This window comes from Pristiophorus japonicus, chromosome 16 (genome assembly GCF_044704955.1).
Source record: "Pristiophorus japonicus isolate sPriJap1 chromosome 16, sPriJap1.hap1, whole genome shotgun sequence".
Taxonomy (NCBI): Eukaryota; Metazoa; Chordata; class Chondrichthyes; family Pristiophoridae; genus Pristiophorus; species Pristiophorus japonicus.
The window spans coordinates 132,609,522-132,629,230 of NC_091992.1; the positions used below are offsets into that span (position 1 = coordinate 132,609,522).

At 43.5% G+C, this 19,709-nt stretch overlaps 1 protein-coding gene across 5 annotated transcripts in view; it reads left to right on the forward strand.

The window, feature by feature from the left end:
- tex2 (testis expressed 2) overlaps positions 1 to 19,709 on the forward strand; it is a 194,621-nt gene that overhangs the window by 171,286 nt on the left and 3,626 nt on the right. For 4 of the 5 annotated variants that reach the window (XM_070857901.1, XM_070857902.1, XM_070857903.1 and 1 more), the window contains exons 8-11: positions 7,021 to 7,153; positions 16,315 to 16,440; positions 17,375 to 17,584; positions 19,102 to 19,222. In XM_070857901.1, the coding sequence (XP_070714002.1) occupies positions 7,021 to 7,153; positions 16,315 to 16,440; positions 17,375 to 17,584; positions 19,102 to 19,222 (590 nt within the window). The remainder of the gene's footprint in view (positions 1 to 7,020; positions 7,154 to 16,314; positions 16,441 to 17,374; positions 17,585 to 19,101; positions 19,223 to 19,709) is intronic. The other variant, XM_070857905.1, reaches the window with a different exon arrangement.

A 19,709-nucleotide genomic window follows, 5' to 3' on the forward strand; every position in this document is an offset into this window, starting at 1 on the left:
TATAAGCAAAGAAAAGATTAAATAAACCATCTTCCTACCTTTGTGAAAGTGCTTCAGCCATCGTTCGAAGGAGACAGCGGCTTGTTGCCGCGCAGGGGAGGGAGGGGAAGGAGACAGCGGCTTGTTGCCGCGCAGGGGAGGGAGGGGAAAGAGACAGCGGCTTGTTGCCGCGCAGGGGAGGGAGGGGAAGGAGACAGCGGCTTGTTGCCGCGCAGGGGAGGGAGGGGAAGGAAACCGCCGTTTGTTGCCGCGCAGGGGAGGGAGGGGAAGGAGACAGCGGCTTGTTGCCGCGCAGGGGAGGGAGGGGAAGGAGACCGCGGCTTGTTGCCGCGCAGGGGAGGGAGGGGAAGGAGACAGCGGCTTGTTGCCGCCCAGGGAGGAGAAGGAGACAGCGGCTTGTTGCCGTGCAGGGGAGGGAGGGGAAAGAGACAGCGGCTTGTTGCCGCGCAGGGGAGGGAGGGGAAGAAGACAGCGGCTTGTTGCCGCGCAGGGGAGGGAGGGGAAGGAGACAGCGGCTTGTTGCCGCGCAGGGGAGGGAGGGGAAGGAGACAGCGGCTTGTTGCCGCGCAGGGGAGGGAGGGGAAGGAGACAGCGGCTTGTTGCCGCGCAGGGGAGGGAGGGGAAGGAGACATCGGCCTGTTGCCGCGCAGGGGAGGGAGGGGAAGGAGACAGCGGCTTGTTGCCGCGCAGGGGAGGGAGGGGAAAGAGACAGCGGCTTGTTGCCGCGCAGGGGAAGAAGACAGCGGCTTGTTGCCGCGCAGGGGAGGGAGGGGAAGGAGACAGCGGCTTGTTGCCGCGCAGGGGAGGGAGGGGAAGGAAACCGCCGTTTGTTGCCGCGCAGGGGAGGGAGGGGAAGGAGACAGCGGCTTGTTGCCGCGCAGGGGAGGGAGGGGAAGGAGACCGCGGCTTGTTGCCGCGCAGGGGAGGGAGGGGAAGGAGACAGCGGCTTGTTGCCGCCCAGGGAGGAGAAGGAGACAGCGGCTTGTTGCCGTGCAGGGGAGGGAGGGGAAGGAGACAGCGGCTTGTTGCCGCGCAGGGGAGGGAGGGGAAGGAGACAGCGGCTTGTTGCCGCGCAGGGGAGGGAGGGGAAGGAGACAGCGGCTTGTTGCCGCGCAGGGGAGGGAGGGGAAGGAGACAGCGGCTTGTTGCCGCGGAGGGGAGGGAGGGGAAGGAGACAGTGAGAAGGGAAGCCTCAGTGCTGATGTGCTGATGGCAATGTGGTTTTATTAAAAAATGTTCAAAAATTAAACAGCTACAAAGAACTACAAAAATGGCCGAGTGCCAATGTTTTTTTTCACACTGAGCATGCGCGAACGCTCCGAGTGTCGGCTCCGCCCCCTGGCGCCGCGCCAAACAGACAAGGAGCTGCAAAGCGCTCGAGAATAGCCCGTTTTTTTTCTGGCGCCGTTTTAGGCGCGAAAAACGGGCGCCCAGCTCGAAGGGGCGCCCGTTTTTTATCCTGTGGAAACTTGGACCCATAATCCCTCCTCACAGCTGTAATAGTTTCTTTAATCAGTCGTGCCACCCCACCTCTCCCCACTCTCTGGCCTGTCTAAAAATCCTGTAACCAGGAATATTGAGCTGCTGAACCTGCCTCTCTTTCAGCCATGTCTCTGTAATGGCTATAATGTCATATTCCCAAGTGTTTGAGAAAAATCTAAATATAGAGTTACATATTGTCTGTCACCATGAAATTTGTTGTAGCTTTGGTAAAGGGCTAGAGGTTCGGTACACTTAGAGAGATTTACAGTAAATGAGGTCTCTCAGCTGTTTATGCAAAGTGCATAGATTTGTTGCAATCCATGCTTTGCAGAATATTGATGAAATGTAACTTGAGACTTATGAAAAATGTCATCATCTGTTCAAGGGACAAATCAATTGTTGAGATGTTCCAATTGTGTCAGTAGTGGTTGCATAGCCAAGATTGGCTCAACTGCTCATGTGTGACACGTTCTGAATTCTTGTGCTCTACTTCTTGAATTATCTGTACATTTTTTCCTTTCTCCTTTTCTGAAAATGGTAAATTGCAGTGGGGAATGGTTCCATAGCTGGAATGGCTCTTCAGTACTCCAATTGATCTTTACCTATGAACATAGAAACATAGAAACATAGAAAATAGGTGCAGGAGCAGGCCATTCAGCCCTTCTAGCCTGCACCGCCATTCAATGAGTTCATGGCTGAACATGAAACTTCAGTACCCCCTTCCTGCTTTCTCGCCATAACCCTTGATCCCCCGAGTAGTAAGGACTTCATCTAACTCCCTTTTGAATATATTTAGTGAATTGGCCTCAACTACTTTCTGTGGTAGAGAATTCCACAGGTTCACCACTCTCTGGGTGAAGAAGTTTCTCCTCATCTCGGTCCTAAATGGCTTACCCCTTATCCTCAGACTGTGACCCCTGGTTCTGGACCTCCCCAACATTGGGAACATTCTTTCTGCATCTAACCTGTCTAAACCCGTCAGAATTTTAAACGTTTCTATGAGGTCCCCTCTCATTCTTCTGAACTCCAGTGAATACAAGCCCAATTGATCCAATCTTTCTTGATAGGTCAGTCCCGCCATCCCGGGAATCAGTCTGGTGAACCTTCGCTGCACTCCCTCAATAGCAAGAATGTCCTTCCTCAAGTTAGGAGACCAAAACTGTACACAATACTCCAGGTGTGGCCTCACCAAGGCCCTGTACAACTGTAGCAACACCTCCCTGCCCCTGTATTCAAATCCCCTCGCTATGAAGGCCAACATGCCATTTGCTTTCTTAACCGCCTGCTGTACCTGCATGCCAACCTTCAATGACTGATGTACCATGACACCCAGGTCTCGTTGCACCTTCCCTTTTCCTAATCTGTCACCATTCAGATAATAGTCTGTCTCTCTGTTTTTACCACCAAAGTGGATAACCTCACATTTATCCACATTATACTTCATCTGCCATGCATTTGCCCACTCACCTAACCTATCCAAGTCACTCTGCAGCCTAATAGCATCCTCCTCGCAGCTCACACTGCCACCCAACTTAGTATCATCCGCAAATTTGGAGATACTGCATTTAATCCCCTCGTCTAAATCATTAATGTACAATGTAAACAGCTGGGGCCCCAGCACAGAACCTTGCGGCACTCCACTAGTCACTGCCTGCCATTCTGAAAAGTACCCGTTTACTCCTACTCTTTGCTTCCTGTCTGACAACCAGTTCTCAATCCACGTCAGCACACTACCCCCAATCCCATGTGCTTTAACTTTGCACATTAATCTCTTGTGTGGGACCTTGTCGAAAGCCTTCTGAAAGTCCAAATATACCACATCAACTGGTTCTCCTTTGTCCACTTTACTGGAAACATCCTCAAAAAATTCCAGAAGATTTGTCAAGCATGATTTCCCTTTCACAAATCCATGCTGACTTCGACCTATCATGTCACCATTTTCCAGATGCACTGCTATGACATCCTTAATAATTGATTCCATCATTTTACCCACTACTGAGGTCAGGCTGACCGGTCTATAATTCCCTGTTTTCTCTCTCCCTCCTTTTTTAAAAAGTGGGGTTACATTGGCTACCCTCCACTCCATAGGAACTGATCCAGAGTCAATGGAATGTTGGAAAATGACTGTCAATGCATCCGCTATTTCCAAGGCCACCTCCTTAAGTACTCTAGGATGCAGGCCATCAGGCCCTGGGGATTTATCGGCCTTCAATCCCATCAATTTCCCCAACACAATTTCCCGACTAATAAAGATTTCCCTCAGTTCCTCTTCCTTACTAGACCCTCTGACCCCTTTTATATCCGGAAGGTTGTTTGTATCCTCCTTAGTGAATACCGAACCAAAGTACTTGTTCAATTGATCCGCCATTTCTTTGTTCCCCGTTATGACTTCCCCTGATTCTGACTGCAGGGGACCTACGTTTGTCTTCACCAACCTTTTTCTCTTTACATACCTATAGAAACTTTTGCAATCCGCCTTAATGTTCCCTGCAAGCTTCTTCTCGTACTCCATTTTCCCTGTCCTAATCAAACCCTTTGTCCTCCTCTGCTGAGTTCTAAATTTCTCCCAGTCCCCAGGTTCGCTGCTATTTCTGGCCAATTTGTATGCCACTTCCTTGGCTTTAATACTATCCCTGATTTCCCTAGATAGCCACGGTTGAGCCACCTTCCCCTTTTTATTTTTACGCCAGACAGGAATGTACAATTGTTGTACTTCATCCATGCGGTCTCTAAATGTCTGCCATTGCCCATCCACAGTCAACCCCCTAAGTATCATTCGCCAATCTATCCTAGCCAATTCACGCCTCATACCTTCAAAGTTACCCTTCTTTAAGTTCTGGACCATGGTCTCTGAAATTACTGTTTCATTCTCCATCCTAATGCAGAATTCCACCATATTATGGTCACTCTTCCCCAAGGGGCCTCGCACAATGAGATTGCTAATTAATCCTCTCTCATTACACAACACCCAGTCTAAGATGGCCTCCCCCCTAGTTGGTTCCTCAACATATTGGTCTAGAAAACCATCCCTTATGCACTCCAGGAAATCCTCCTCCACCGTATTGCTTCCAGTTTGGCTAGCCCAATCTATGTGCATATTAAAGTCACCCATTATAACTGCTACACCTTTATTGCATGCACCCCTAATTTCCTGTTTGATGCCCTCCCCAACATCCCTACTACTGTTTGGAGGTCTGTACACAACTCCTACTAACGTTTTTTGCCCTTTGGTGTTCTGCAGCTCTACCCATATAGATTCCACATCATCCAAGCTAATGTCTTTCCTAACTATTGCATTAATCTCCTCTTTAACCAGCAATGCTACCCCACCTCCTTTTCCTTTTATTCTATCCTTCCTGAATGTTGAATACCCCTGAATGTTGAGTTCCCAGCCCTGATCATCCTGGAGCCACGTCTCCGTAATCCCAATCACATCATATTTGTTAACATCTATTTGCACAATTAATTCATCCACCTTATTGCGGATACTCCTTGCATTAAGACACAAAGCCTTCAGGCTTGTTTTATTAACACCCTTTGTCCTTTTAGAATTTTGCTGTACAGTGGCCCTTTTTGTTCTTTGCCTTGGGTTTCTCTGCCCTACACTTTTCCTCATCTCCTTTCTGTCTTTTGCTTTTGGCTCCTTTTTGTTTCCCTCTGTCTCCCTGCATTGGTTCCCATCCCCCTGCCATATTAGTTTAAATCCTCCCCAACAGCACTAGCAAACACTCCCCCTAGGACATTGGTTCCAGTCCTGCCCAGGTGCAGACCGTCCGGTTTGTACTGGTCCCACCTCCCCCAGAACCGGTCCCAATGCCCCAGGAATTTGAATCCCTCCCTGCTGCACCACTGCTCAAGCCACGTATTCATCTGCGCTATCCTGCGATTCCTACTCTGACTATCACGTGGCACTGGTAGCAATCCCGAGATTACTACTTTTGAGGTCCTACTTTTTAATTTAGCTCCTAGCTCCTTAAATTCGTTTCGTAGGACCTCATCCCTTTTTTTGCCTATGTCGTTGGTACCAATGTGCACCACGACAACTGGCTGTTCTCCCTCCCATTTCAGAATGTCCTGCACCCGCTCCGAGACATCCTTGACCCTTGCACCAGGGAGGCAACATACCATCCTGGAGTCTCGGTTGCGGCCGCAGAAACGCCTATCTATTCCCCTCACAATTGAATCCCCTATCACTATCGCTCTCCCACTCTTTTTCTTGCCCTCCTGTGCAGCAGAGCCAGCCACGGTGCCATGAACTTGGCTGCTGCTGCCCTCCCCTGATGAGTCATTCCCCTCAACAGTACCCAAAGCGGTGTATCTGTTTTGCAGGGGGATGACCGCAGGGGACCCCTGCACTACCTTCCTTGCTCTACTCTTCCTGTTGGTCTTCCATTCCCTATCTGGCTGTGGACCCTTTCCCTGCGGTAAGACCAACTCACTACACGTGATACTCACGTCATTCTCAGCATCGTGGATGCTCCAGAGTGAATCCACCTTCAGCTCCAATTCCGTAACGCGGACCGTTAGCAAGTGTTTACATAGGTAGCAAGTGTTTACATACTATTTGTTTAAGAACTATTAGAGTTGACCCCAACTCTATTCTTGCCCAGCTTGCACTTACTCTCAGGAGTGGGCCTTCCACTACTGAAACTTATTCAAGCTTTTGTCACTTCAAGACTTGATTTATTCCAGTGCTATCCTTTCTGGCCTCTCATCCTCCGCCCTCCATAAACCTCTTGTCCAAAATGCAGCCACCTGATCTATACTGCACTCTTTGGACCTCCGACTGGACTTTTGTGCCCCAAATTTAAAAGGAAGAGGGAATATATAGAAGGCTAGTCAGGGAACCCAGCCAACAGCAACCTTGGCTGCACTCTGCAAAACCTTTTGCCTCTCCTTTCCTCCTTTTAAAAGCTTTTAGTCAACCCATCTTTTCGACCAGGCTTCTCTTGCTCCAAGATTTGGTCTTTTTATTTGTAAAGAGCCGTGATACTTTTTTAAAAAACCGTTAAAGGTGTTACATAAATGCAAAAAGTTGTTAATACTGTAATTTGATTTTCAAAAGACAGTTGTGGGATTGTGATCACCATTGGTATTGTCTGCAGCAGCACTGTTGATTCTGTATTGAGCTGCAGGAACCGCATTGACTGGTAATGTCACACCCTTATTTGTTTCCAATTGACCAGGAACAGTTTTTCGAATGATAAATTTAAATTGGCTGCATAATAACTGACTTCATCGTGGCATAATTGAAGTAGGGTGCATGTCCCTGTTGCCATTCCTATTGCTAGCCTGGGTGGAAACAGATTTTCATGCAGTTCTAGTCCATATATTGCACATTTCTGATTACTAACCTCATGGAAAAATAATGTGGTGGCTTTCATTCATCGTGTTGTAAATACCTGTAATTTGTGGTCTTATTTCTGTTAGCTCTTATCTAATACATATTGCATCTTGCTGAAAAGATAGGCTTTGGGTGCCATTTTAGCTTTGCAATTCTCTGTACAGTTACTCAGCCAGATTATTTATTTTCTACAGGACTATGGATTGATCTGGAGATTTCTTACAATGGATCATTTCTAATGACCTTGGAAACTAAAATGAACCTGACCAAACTGGGAAAGGAGCCTTTGGGAGAAGGATATAAAGTAGGCGATGTTGGCAAAGAAGGGTAAGATTTCTTGTATTAAAATGTGATTTCTGACACTACACAGGCAGGAAAGAGTCCTTTCTGCATCAAGTACAATGTGAAGCCATTTCTTGTACTGCAAGCCAACATAAAAAGCAGACTGGAAATGGCTTGACATGGACATTTGGCAATGATACTCTGCGCAATCTCATTGCTGGATAGAATTGCTTTTCTTGATCATACTTCCAAGTGCTCTATGCAACTGGCAGAATATGAGGAAAAACAGCAAAGACAACTTGTATTTATATAGCACCTTTAATGTAGTAAAACATCCCTAGGTGCACAGGATTAGTATGAGATTTAAAAAATTGACACCGAGCCATATAGATAGAAATTAGCGTAGGCGACCAAAAGCTTGGTCAAAGAGGTAGGTTTTAAAGAGCGCCTTGAAGGAGGAAAGAAAGGTACAGAGGTGGAGAGGTTTAAGCAGGGAGTTAAAGAGCTTGGGATCTAGGCAACAGAGCACCAATGGTTGAGCAATTATAATCAAGGATACTCAAGAGGGCAGAATTAGAGGACCACAGACATTTCTGGGGGCGGGGGTTGTGGAGCTGGAAGGGATTAGAGATAGGGAGGGGGCGAGGCCATGGAGGGATTTGAAAATAAGGATGAGAATTTTGAAATTGAGGCATTGCTTAACTGGAAGCCAATGTGGGTCAGTGAGCACGGGTAATGGGTGAGCGGGACTTGATGCAAGTTAGAACACGGGCAGCAGAGTTTTGGATCACCTCAGTTTACGTAGGGTAGAATGTGGGAGGCCAGCCAGGGATGCGTTGGAACAGTCCAGTCTAGAGGTAACAAAGGCATGGATCAGCTGAGTTAAGGGCAGAGATGGACGATGTTATGGAGGTGGAAATAGGCGGTCTTAGTTATGCTGCGGCTATGTGGTCGAAAGCTCATTTCGGAGTCAAATATGACATCAAGGGTGCAAACAGTCTGGTTAAGCCTCAGACAGAAGTTGGGGAGAGGGATGGAGTCAGTGGCTAGGGAACGGAGTTTGTGACGGGGGCAAAAAAACAATGGCTTCGGTCTTTCCAATATTCAATTGGAGAAAATTTCTGCTCACCCAGAATTGGATGTCAGACAAGCGGTCTGACAATTTGAAGACCGTGGAGGAGCCGAGAGAAAGTGGTAGTGAGTTAGAGCTGGCTGCCATGCACATACATGTGGAAACTGATGCTGTGTTTTCAGATGATGTCGCCATGGGGCAACATGTAGATGAGAAATAGGAGGGGGCCAAGGACAGATCCTTGGAGGACACCAGAGGTAACTGGGCGGGAAGGGAAGTTGTTGCAGGTGATTCCCTGGCTACGATTAGATAGATAAGAATGGAACCAGGCAAGTGCAGACCCACCCAGCTGGATGACGGTGGTGAGGCGTTGAAAGATTGACTGATCATTCGTGTCAAAGGCTGCAGACAAGTCAAGAAAGACGAGGAGGGATAGTTTGCCTTTGTCACAGTCACAAAGGATGTCATTTGTGACTTTGATGAGAGCCATTTCGGTACTGTGGCAAGCAAACCAGATTGGAGGGATTCGCACATGGAATTACGGGAAAGATGGGCACGGATTTAGGAGGCAACAACACGTTCAAGGACTTTGGAGAGGAAAGGGAGGCTGGAGATGGGGCGGTAGCTTGCAAAGATGGAAGAGTTGAGGGTTGTTTTTTTTTGAGGAGAGGGATGATGACAGCAGATTTGAGGGAGAGGGGGACAGTACTTGGGGAGAACAAATGTCAGCTAACATGGGAGCCAGAAAAGGAAGTTGGGTGGTCAGCAGTTCGGTGGGAACAGGGTCAAGAGAACAGGAAGCGGGTCTCATGGACAGGATGAGATTGGAAAGGTCATGAGGGGAGAGAAAATTGAGAAAGATGTGAGGTCAGCACTAGGGGGGATTCTTAGAGGAAGTTTGGCCTGGTGAGCTAGGGGAAGGAAGGGAAGAGGCAGAGGTGATCGAACGGATGGTCTCAATCTTGGAGATGAAGAAGTCCATGAGTTCCTCACACTTACTGTCGGAGGTGAGGGTGGAGTCTGGGGAGAGGGGTTTAAAAAGACGGTTAGCAGTGAAGAATAGAAACCGGGATTTATCTTTATATCCCAGAATAACTCTGGAATAGTGAGCGACTTTGGCAGACGAGAGCAGTATCCCGATAGTGCTTTATGTGGTCCAGCCAGATCTGGTGGTGAATGGATAAACCAGTTGTCCGCTGTAAGGTTTCATTCAGTCCGCCATAAGAATTGACAGAGACTACCACATTGCAACAAGTAGGGACAATTTATTAAGTATAACAGTATAAAAGCATAACAAAATAGAGGCAGTAATTAACAGGCCTAGACAGGCTTTATTTCACGTTTTGGTCTTGGACAGCGGAGCATGCCGACTTGGCTTCGGTCACGTCTACGTAATTGCGTCTCTCTCGCTTGTAGTTCTGTTTTCTCCGCTGTGACAATCAGTGTTCAGCTTGTCCTTGTTATACAGTCTTGAATCTCGGGCACGAGTCTTTCTGGCCAAGTGATTGGCTCTTCGAACACATGATCTGTCCATGATTGGTCCCGGTCAGCTTAGTCCCGACCCCTACCTAGTGGCGGATGTAGAGTGTCTTCACGTGATGTTTTTGCTTACACAAATTATTTACATTAATCACATGAGTTAATCACATCACACACATGAGTTAATCACATCAATTACACAAGCACATTTTTGGCAGTTATAGACCAGATCAAACCGAGGCAAGCATAAGCAGTTTTAGGCTTGTACATAGTTTGAGGTCAAGGTTTGCTCAGAGCCTAAACTCCAGCATTAAAATCGCACATGTACATGCTTTACCCACAGAAATTGAATACTAACATGATTTTCTTACACCACCATATCCGTTTAAGTCTGCGTCCCTTGGACTTAAGGGAGCAAAGATCAGGGCTGTACCAGGGGGAATGGCCAGGGTGAGAGAGAGTAATGGTTTTAACTGGGACTAGGGCATCAAAAGTGGTCACCATCATCAGTTCACATAACATTGGCTCCATCACACAAGGACTTTCTCAACTTCTGATGTAAGAACTCCTTAGGCGGTGTCCCTGAATTTACCCATTTGCTGAAGTAGCAACCCTCCTCCCCAAACTGCAAGTAAATGTTCACAGCCCAGCTTATGACCTCAGTCTTGAGGAGTTCCATCAGTGATTTTTCTTGATTGATTGAATAGTTGCCCTGGGATGTATAATGTATGTTTGGTTGTACTGGAAGAATGTACTTTACCTTTGTTGCAACAAAATATATGGAATTACACTTGCATACAGTGTTGGCAAATGAAAAACAGCCCTAATCAGAGAATCATGTATATTACAGCGAAGGGGGGTCATTTGCTAGTTATGTCTATGCAAGCGTGAGCTTAACCAGAAGCTATCTACTCTCTTCCCATTCCATGCTTCATATTCTCCTTTTTCAAATATTTACTTAATTCCTTTTTAAATGATGCTTATGGGGTGTTTTTTGTCATTAATGTCAGGAGATAAAGCATGACCTGAGCAGAGCACAGAAAAGAAAATCTGTCAGGAGGATTGCACATGTGTAACGGAGCCTGTCTGATTTTCCTTCCGTTAATTTAAAGAGAAAGAAAATCGGGTGGGCTCTCTTAATAGCATGCGATCCTCCCTGTCTGATTTTCCCCTGTGCATTCTGCTCAGATGGTGAAGACAAAAATCTGCTCATAGAGGGTTCTGTTAACTTAAGCCGCCTGTTTTACACCCCACCCTGTTTACGTTCCATTGACTTCCATATAGCGTCAAATTGGATGGAGTATTAAATAGGCGTCCAACCCAATCCCGCCCTATTCCCTCTACGTGGGTTCGGTTAAAATTGCCCTTATAGTCCCTGCCTTGATGCTTGCCTTGTGGAGCATTCCATGTTCTTCTAACCCTTTGTGTGATTATACATATGTAATATATAATATATATATTTATAACTATCATCAAGCCGGGGAAGCAATGTTTCACTATTTATCCTTTCAAAACATTTCATCATGTGGAAAACAAAATCTGTTAACTCCTCCTCTATTCTAGTGGGGAAAAAAACTATATCTTCCTTTCTTCGTAACAATAATGGCCTACTCCTGGTTTCCTTTTGTGAATGTTCACTATCCATTCTATGACTCCAATATCCTTCCTACAGGATTTCTTAAACTTCTTGCATAATACAGACAGACAGAAATTGGCCATTCGACCCCACGTGTTATGTTCCACATGAGCCTCCTCCACCTTGCATTGTCTCACCATATCCACTTGTGTAACTCAAATGCGATGGCATCTCATTATATTTTGCTCTGAAAATGGTGAAAGCACAAGTTATCCACAAGAATCCCAGCCTACATAAAAGTGAATTATCCTGTGTTTACATGTTCCCACCATTGGTCAATGTTGTGATGTGTAAGAAAGTACCATACTGCCTGGATAAACAACAGAAGGGCCATGCAGGGTCAAAATGTTCATGAGTGGTTAACTAATGTTGTGCAAAGCTTGCTTTAAAAATGTCATGCTGGTTAACAGGCAAACTGCATCAAAAATGTAAGGTTGGTTTTATCTGTATTTGCCTCAGTTCAAAGGTCCAACTAACACTTTTTGCTCACTAACTTGCCCTTCCGATGTTTTTGGGTTTGAGTGGTGAGAGTCAGTATAGCACATCTACATACAGACTATAAACCTCTGCACTCTCTACCAACCTCAAGAATCCATCCTTTACAGCATCTGAGATTCTCTTGCTAAATTATGGGGAACTTTGTGCACGTGCCTACGAGAATTGGTTTGAAACAGCCCCAACTCATTTCATACAGCCCAGTCATTTTGGGCTGAGGGACAATGTGCTAACCTGATGCACTAATTCCCCTCCTATCCCCTAAAATTTCCCTTACCTTTGTGTGAAATATTACGCCTATCATAAGTATTTTTTTTACATTTATTCAACTGTTTAGTTTGTATGTTTTGATTATTTGTTCAGCTGGAAACATCTACCAAGGTTTAATTTTTTTTAATACATTTATTAACAAATAATATGCACACACAGGCAGGAGGGGATTGTATACTGGTATCATTCCTATTTGAAACCATCCAGATTAGCTAGTACAAGTATAATCTAACAACAATGATTGCAGCCATGTGTTATCATGTATACATGTTACAAGATGAATTTATTTAAAAAGTTTGCTAAAAACTACAGTACCAGACCTTTGCACAGTTGTGTGCATTTTTCAATTGAAAGGTGGTCTGTTTTCACTAACTTCTGTTTATACGTTTTTCCTTCATTTCTCCGTTTATAATGTGTTTGATCGGAATCATCTGTGGATTTGTGTGATTCTGGTGAGTGGTAATTGTAATCTACAATCCGTATAGCATATGTAACCTGTGGGAATGTGGTTCTGTCAACATTCCATTCAGAAAATAAACACTGTGTTGTTCCTGAACAAAGGGGAAAACCATTGTTGCTTCATCCTTGCTTGTGCATGGGAATTATCTGTCCATAATGTGGTGAGTTAATGAAGGGGCATCGTCATAGAAAGGTATTTGACAAGACATCCCAATACATAATTGTGATTTGCATAGAGATGTGTTGTGTTGTCATTTGCATGTGATCTAATTGACATTTGTGACATTGCTCTCCTGGTTCTTCTCCCCCTCATGACGATCCCCCTTTACATTCTTGCATTTTGGTGAGCATGCAGGGTTTTTTTCTAATGTGTATACTAACATGATTTCCTGAGGGACTGTATTGGTTTTAGTTCAGTAAACAAATTGCAGTTAAGCCATTATAGATCAGTAGCTAAGCAACCCAGCCTCCTGAAATGGATGAATAGATCTTCTATGGGTGTTATCCCTTTTGAACTGTTGTCTGTATTTTACGTGTATCAGTGACCCAAGTTCACAGTGTGAATCAAACCTACACAATATACGTTGTATTGTACGTCATCTTTGTTATAATCTAATTTGGAAAATGACAGTACAGTGGCACCTAGAATACTGAAACATTAGGCTGCTGTCTCATTATGAAGGATATGAAGAGTCATCTAGTAATGATGGAAAATAGCTACAGACCACTTGGGGTGAGGGGAACTATTCTATTCCAAAATGGCAGTTTTTTTTTGTATCTTTAAAGTCACTACCTTCTACAAGAGAAGCTCAAACTCCAATTGAGACTGATAATTCAAACGGTATGTCTCCTAGTTGAAAGTCCAGTGCTGTAGATGTAACTGAACTGCCCTCAGTTAGTTTAGGAAAGCACAAATGAGACATTTTACTATCAGTAATAAACCAGTCCTTAGCAAATATTCAGTCAAACTTCAATTGCTGATTTAAACATGTTAATTTTGCTACTTATCATTAAATGTTTATTCAAATGAATGTTTATATTCATAAATATAGAATTTATCTTTTTTGTATCCATTGATGCATTTATGAAAATATGCATTACCGTAATTGCCATTAGCTGTAAATATTGGGGGTATCAAGGCCATAGCAGTCTAAAGATTGCAGATTTAAACATCCACAGATTTTATTAGAAAGAAATAAGGAATTTATTAAAAATTATATTTGGAAAAGCTGGGTGGGTAACCATTTACTCTTTCCAGTTTCTCCTCCTCTTCTCCCCACGCCCTCTCTTCCCCCCCGCCCCCCCCCCCCAACAATTTACAATTAACATTTGCTTTACATGTAAAAGAAAATGTTTGTGCTCGTCATAATTAGAAACATTATACCTGGGAACTTACACAAGTTTTACTGTTTTATGCACCCAACAGAAACTCCAAGCGCTCAAAGCCAGATGCAAAATAACACTCTATCCCTATGCATGGTCCCAGCAATTTCTTGATGCTAAATTCAGGGAGTATCCCATATTGCACAAGTGTGACATTTTCCACAGTAGCATTCCTTCATACTTTGTCTGTGTGAGATTGCCAGTTGGTGCTGAATTGTTGGCAGTTTTGTGCTGTGGACCTGCACCCATTAAGAAATAGGCTGAGACTGACCAAACTCATTTCATTACAGCCAGCAGACAGAGGAGTCTTTCATCCCATCAGTCTGGTCTCAATTTGATGCCGGGTCCCGGAGGTAAAAGGATAGTGTTCTTCCCACTGTGCCACCCAGTTCCCTACTGAACCCTTTCTAAATCATATATCTTCCCATACATTGGTTTTAGAGATTTGTGTAAAGAATCTGACTCAGTGTGCCATTGTGTGTGATAGCTGTTGCTATTGTGAGTCCTCTTTCCAATCAAATATTCTATGATGCATCCTGAAATTTTCCCTAACTACCTTCAATTTTTTTTTTCCCCTCTTCTTCTCTATTGAGAATGTTCCATCTCCACTACACAGTGCAACTAACTATATTTTTAGAGATGATCTCTCTTGCCAATGTTCTAAGAAAAATAGATCCTGAAACTTGAAATAAGAAACTGAACCGTGTTGGGCACAGAAATGGTTAGATAAATATTGGTGCTATATATTTGAAAATGACGGGTGCTTTTTAATAACTGCAATGATAAGAGTGTTGGACTCTCAACTAGGAGACCTGAGCTCCAAACCCAGTCTTGAATGACATTTTTAGCCTAGTTTCTCCCAAGGCGCACATCCACCACTGTAAGGTCATCTGTTGTAGAGGAAGGGTGGGTTCATCCTTTCTTGGATCACTTAAATGCCCTTTCTCTGTGGAGCTATGTTGAGGATATGTTTGGAATTTACCAGATCGAGAGTGAAAGATGTGTAATAATTTTCCCCAGAATAATATGCACTGACCATATTATTTAGTAATTAACTGCTGATTAGCACTTGATGAACTGAGTCATTATCTCAGTCTTTAATGATAAAGCACAACTATTGCACATAAATAATACAAAATGCACAGCCATAACAGCCTTGTTGCAAATCTGGACTATAAATGAATTGAATGCCCCATATGAACTTCATAGAATAGATTCCCAATTCATGGATACCTGGAAATGATTAGAAGACTAATAAGTTAGAAATTTAAACACTCAAACTTTACTCTCTTGCTTTATGAAATCATTTGAATCTCTCCATTAGGCTTGTAATCACTCCTCGGTCACCATTATTCTCTCATGCATGCAAGTCTTCAATACAGAGGTTAAAATCTTGGTGTTTAATATTTTTGTGATTATGAAGCAACGCAGCCAGGCTTTTTCCAGGATAATTGACTGCTTGTATCCATCCATTCATTCCATGGAAATACAAACATTACAGGGGACACATGATCACATCTGCACACTGAAAATCATGTGGTTACCAAGGAACTTTGTGAAGAAATTGAGAAGTATATCTCTCTCCCCAAGAGCTCTGTTTGTAGATGCACCATGTGGTGGACTGAGCTACTCGGATCAGGAAATTCCCAGATTTAGTTCTTCATCTAGGATAAGTTAGCTGATCACAGCTTGTGTGTCGGTGGGGAGACGGGGTGGGGTGGAGGGAAGCAGCAACATCCCAGATGAGAGTAGGGAGGGAAATGGGCCCTAATACTGACTGCGATCAGTGACTCCTGCTGAACATATGCATGTGGACACGGTGTAGAGTTGGGCTTGGCTGTGATGCCTCCTGACATTCATTGTTGAAGTTTCTTCATAAAGAATGTCATTTTGGTGAGGTACTGAAGGACTGCTGCCAATTTATGAGTCGCTATCTTAAAGAATTATGGTAATGAGGAAAAGTTAGGGAAGGAAAATTTTACTCCAATTTATGAGTCACTATCTTAAAGAATTATGGTAATGAGGAAAAGTTAGGGAAGGAAAATCGAAACTGCACATCTTGGTAGAATATAATTTTTTTTTAAACTCCTAGTTTCAGAAAGTGCAGATTTATTTGAGAGATTGTATATTTGCTTGTTATCAAAAAGATAGACGTTTTGTAGCTTCAGAAAATGTAAAGTACATTTCCATCAGCTGTAGCAGTTAGTATATTTTGGACAACTTTTTGGAATCTAAATAAAATTCAACTTTGGTGGGGAAAATTTCTTATTGCTAACCTAGTTTTTATATTATCGTTTTTAGCTTTCCTCTGCATGATCCTAATTGGTTTAATCTATATTAAAAAAAAATACTTAACATGGAATAGGATGTTTGTTTGAAGCTGTTTTTCCTCCTCCAATGCTCCTACTACAGGAGTAGACCAAAAGCCTATTGCCTTGCTGATAGTGACGAGGAGTCCTCGAGTGCTGGATCATCAGATGAAGAAGATGCTCAAGATGTGATGGGAGGAGACAAGGCACTAGCAGCAGCAGCAGAAGGGTATGAATATTATCGACAACATTTTGAAGTAGTACGTTGTAAAATAATGTATATATGCATTCATTTGATCATTGCTCTAAATGTTTTTTGTCTCAACGTGTAGAGTAAGCATATCTTTATTCTAATTGTTTAGGTTCCTAATTGATAATTTTTTTTAATTAGTTTGATTTTTTTAAAATATGTAAAACCCCATTGCGATTGTTCTATTCGCACCACAATCCTAAACCAAGAGAGGAAGGGAGTTGTGGCTGGCTGGGCAGCATGCCATTTAATGATGGTTACAATGGTGGGTCAATTAGACTGAAATTTGATATTATAATTAATTGAAAATTTCAGTGACATTTAACCAGATACTAGAAGTGTTCTATGCTAGTGTATATCTTGGGGAATGAATACTTCCCATCTATTATTTGTTCTATTAATTCAGTTGTTCTGAAGGAATTATTGACTTTTCTTTTACAGTAAATTATAATTGGCTTGGTGGGAGTAAGAAAATTTAACGTGAAATTTCAGGAACAAACCCACAACCTACTTCTCTAAAGCAATGCCTGCCTTTCCTGCAATTTGTAATTGAATAAGATCTTTAGGTTTCCTGTAATGTGATTCACTGTAATGTGGATCATGGCAGCGGCATATTTCTCAATAAAGGTGACTATAGTGCAAGAATTCCTTAAATACAGGAAAAGGTGCACCTGCCTTCTCATAATAACACTGGGAGCATAGAGCATCAACATTCACAGCAAGCACCACAGTTTCTATTTAAACATAATCCAGTATCTATGATCATGGTGCATGCATGACTTTCAAAAGCATTTTGAGTATACATTGCTCTTCCCATGCATTGAATATTCAATCACTTGGAAATTAAAGTAAATGAAATGTTAATGTGCAGAATATTCAATGATGAGTAATAAATTATTTCCCACATGTGCAGATACGTGGGAGGACATCGACCGAGCAAGATAATGAGACTTGTGGATAAAATTACAAAATCGAAGTATTTTCAGAAAGCTACAGAAACTGAATTTATTAAGAAGAAGATCGAAGAGGTCTCAAATACTCCATTGCTGTTAACAGTAGAGGTTCAAGAGTGCAAAGGAACGCTAGCTGTGAATATTCCATCTCCACCTACTGACAGAATATGGTAAGGGCAGGCTCGGTTACAAATTTTGATGGAATTACACTGGTTCTGCGAAGCTTATACGGCGGTTTTATAGGTAACCATCCTGTACTGCGTAAACTCGAGTAATCTGTTTTGTACATTTTTAAAGTGGTAAGACTTCTTATTCATCAACAGTAAATATGTAAGAAAACATATAGGGCTGGAATATGCCTCTGCCCGACATTTGCTTGTGGGACTTCTGTTCACTCGTGGCACTGTCAGAATCCAATGCCATTTTCCTGGGGAAGGGCCTAATTTTACATGCTAAGGTTTGTGATATTCCTACTTCTAACTGGAATCCTGCCACTTGCAGGGAGGGAAATGCAGTGCAGCTGCAATGTGTAAAAGGCTGCAGCAGCTTAAAGGACGTGAAGCGTAGGAAATTGGAAAAAATAATAGGTGGAAACAGCCCCGGGGACTTTTGTGGCAAGAGATCTTAACTTCTTCGTCACTTCTGTCAATGTACTGTTGGCTGAGATAAGGGCAAAGGGATGCCGGCTCCTCAACCTAAAAAAGCAAGCCACAAAAAAGATTTGTGCAGACATCATGGAGGCAATGAGTGCCACCTCCACCAACCCAAGCACTGACACTAAACGCAGAAATCGTAAGGTTGGTCAACGGCACAAGTACCCTTGAATATCTCGATACAGTGTTCAAAGCGTGACTCCCTTCCATACCCACCATGACCTCCCTGTGTAAGTAATGGAAAAATGGTTACAGTAAATATTACAAGTCCCTACACTCACTCCCTCCCCATTGCACAGAGAGCTGGCTCAGAGTGCTTGTGGGCAAGAGTGGTGATGTAATGCTCAAATGAGAGATAATTGCTGCTATTCTGCACTTGAAAGCATTATTACCAGGGAAAGTATGGAGATGCCTGGGAGAAACATAATGGCAAGACGGTTCCTTTCTCATTCTGTATCATCCCTGCAAAGATGATGATTGGTATCTTGGGTGAGGTGGGGGATTGGGATGCAGATATCTGTATTGTGGGGGGGGGGGGTGCAGATATCTATCGTTGGGGAGGGGAGCAGCGTGCAGATACCAGTATCTGAGGGGTGTGGGAGCAGATATCGGTAACGTGTGGGGAGTTCAGGTATTGGGGGGGGGGGGGGGGGGGGAGGGGTGGTGCAGATATTGGTTATAGGGCGGAGGGGTGGTTCAGATATCAATCGTGGGGTGCAGATATCGGTATCATGGGGGTGTATGGGGTGCAGATATCTTAACGTGGGGAGGTGGGGTGCAGATATCCGTATCGTGTGGAGGGGGGAGTTGTACTTGGTAACACTGTAAAAGCTTGAACTGTTATCAATTATGAGATATGCTTGCAAACCAAGTGGCTGTTTAGCTTGAAACTTTCAGTATTTTAGCTGAGTGCTTTGTGTTGGTTGTATTGCCCTCTGAGATATTAATTTTATACAAATGTTGATAAATGCAGTTTATCATTTTGCTTTAAAGTTGCTGCAGTTGCCAATGAGATTTGTAATCTTTGTTTAAAGGTATGGTTTCCGAACGCCACCACATCTGGAGCTAAAAGCTCGGCCCAAATTGGGTGAGCGTGAAGTCACTATCGCACATGTAACTGACTGGATCGAAAAGAAACTCGAACAAGAGTTCCAGGTAAAGGACATAATTAACATACCAGATAACTTGCTGCAAATCCATACTTCCTAATTGTTCCTCTTCCCTTCTGTATTCTCCTGTTTATCTAAGCAACTTAAATAAGACTAGATGATTAGTAAATTTATCTGCAAATCAAATCACCTTATGTTCTAGTAAATAACTCGAATTGCTTTTAAAGTGAGACATTTAAGCTCATAGGCAAGGCACTGGAGGGAATCCTGCGCAAATGGAAGGGAGAAAATTAATGTCTTAAAGAGACTTGTCAAAAGTTTTCATAACCGTTAACATCTCTTTCTTTTTAAGTGATTGAACTGTTGCCCAATTTTCTCCCCATATGGGACGAGGATCTGAGCTGCCTTGGGTCATGCTTTTAAAAAGGCTCTGCTAAGCAAATAAATCCCATTAATAATGGGATTATAGCGATAGAATGTTCAGATAGAATAATGTTTGTTAAAATAGGCTTGGGTCCAACCCTAATCATGTA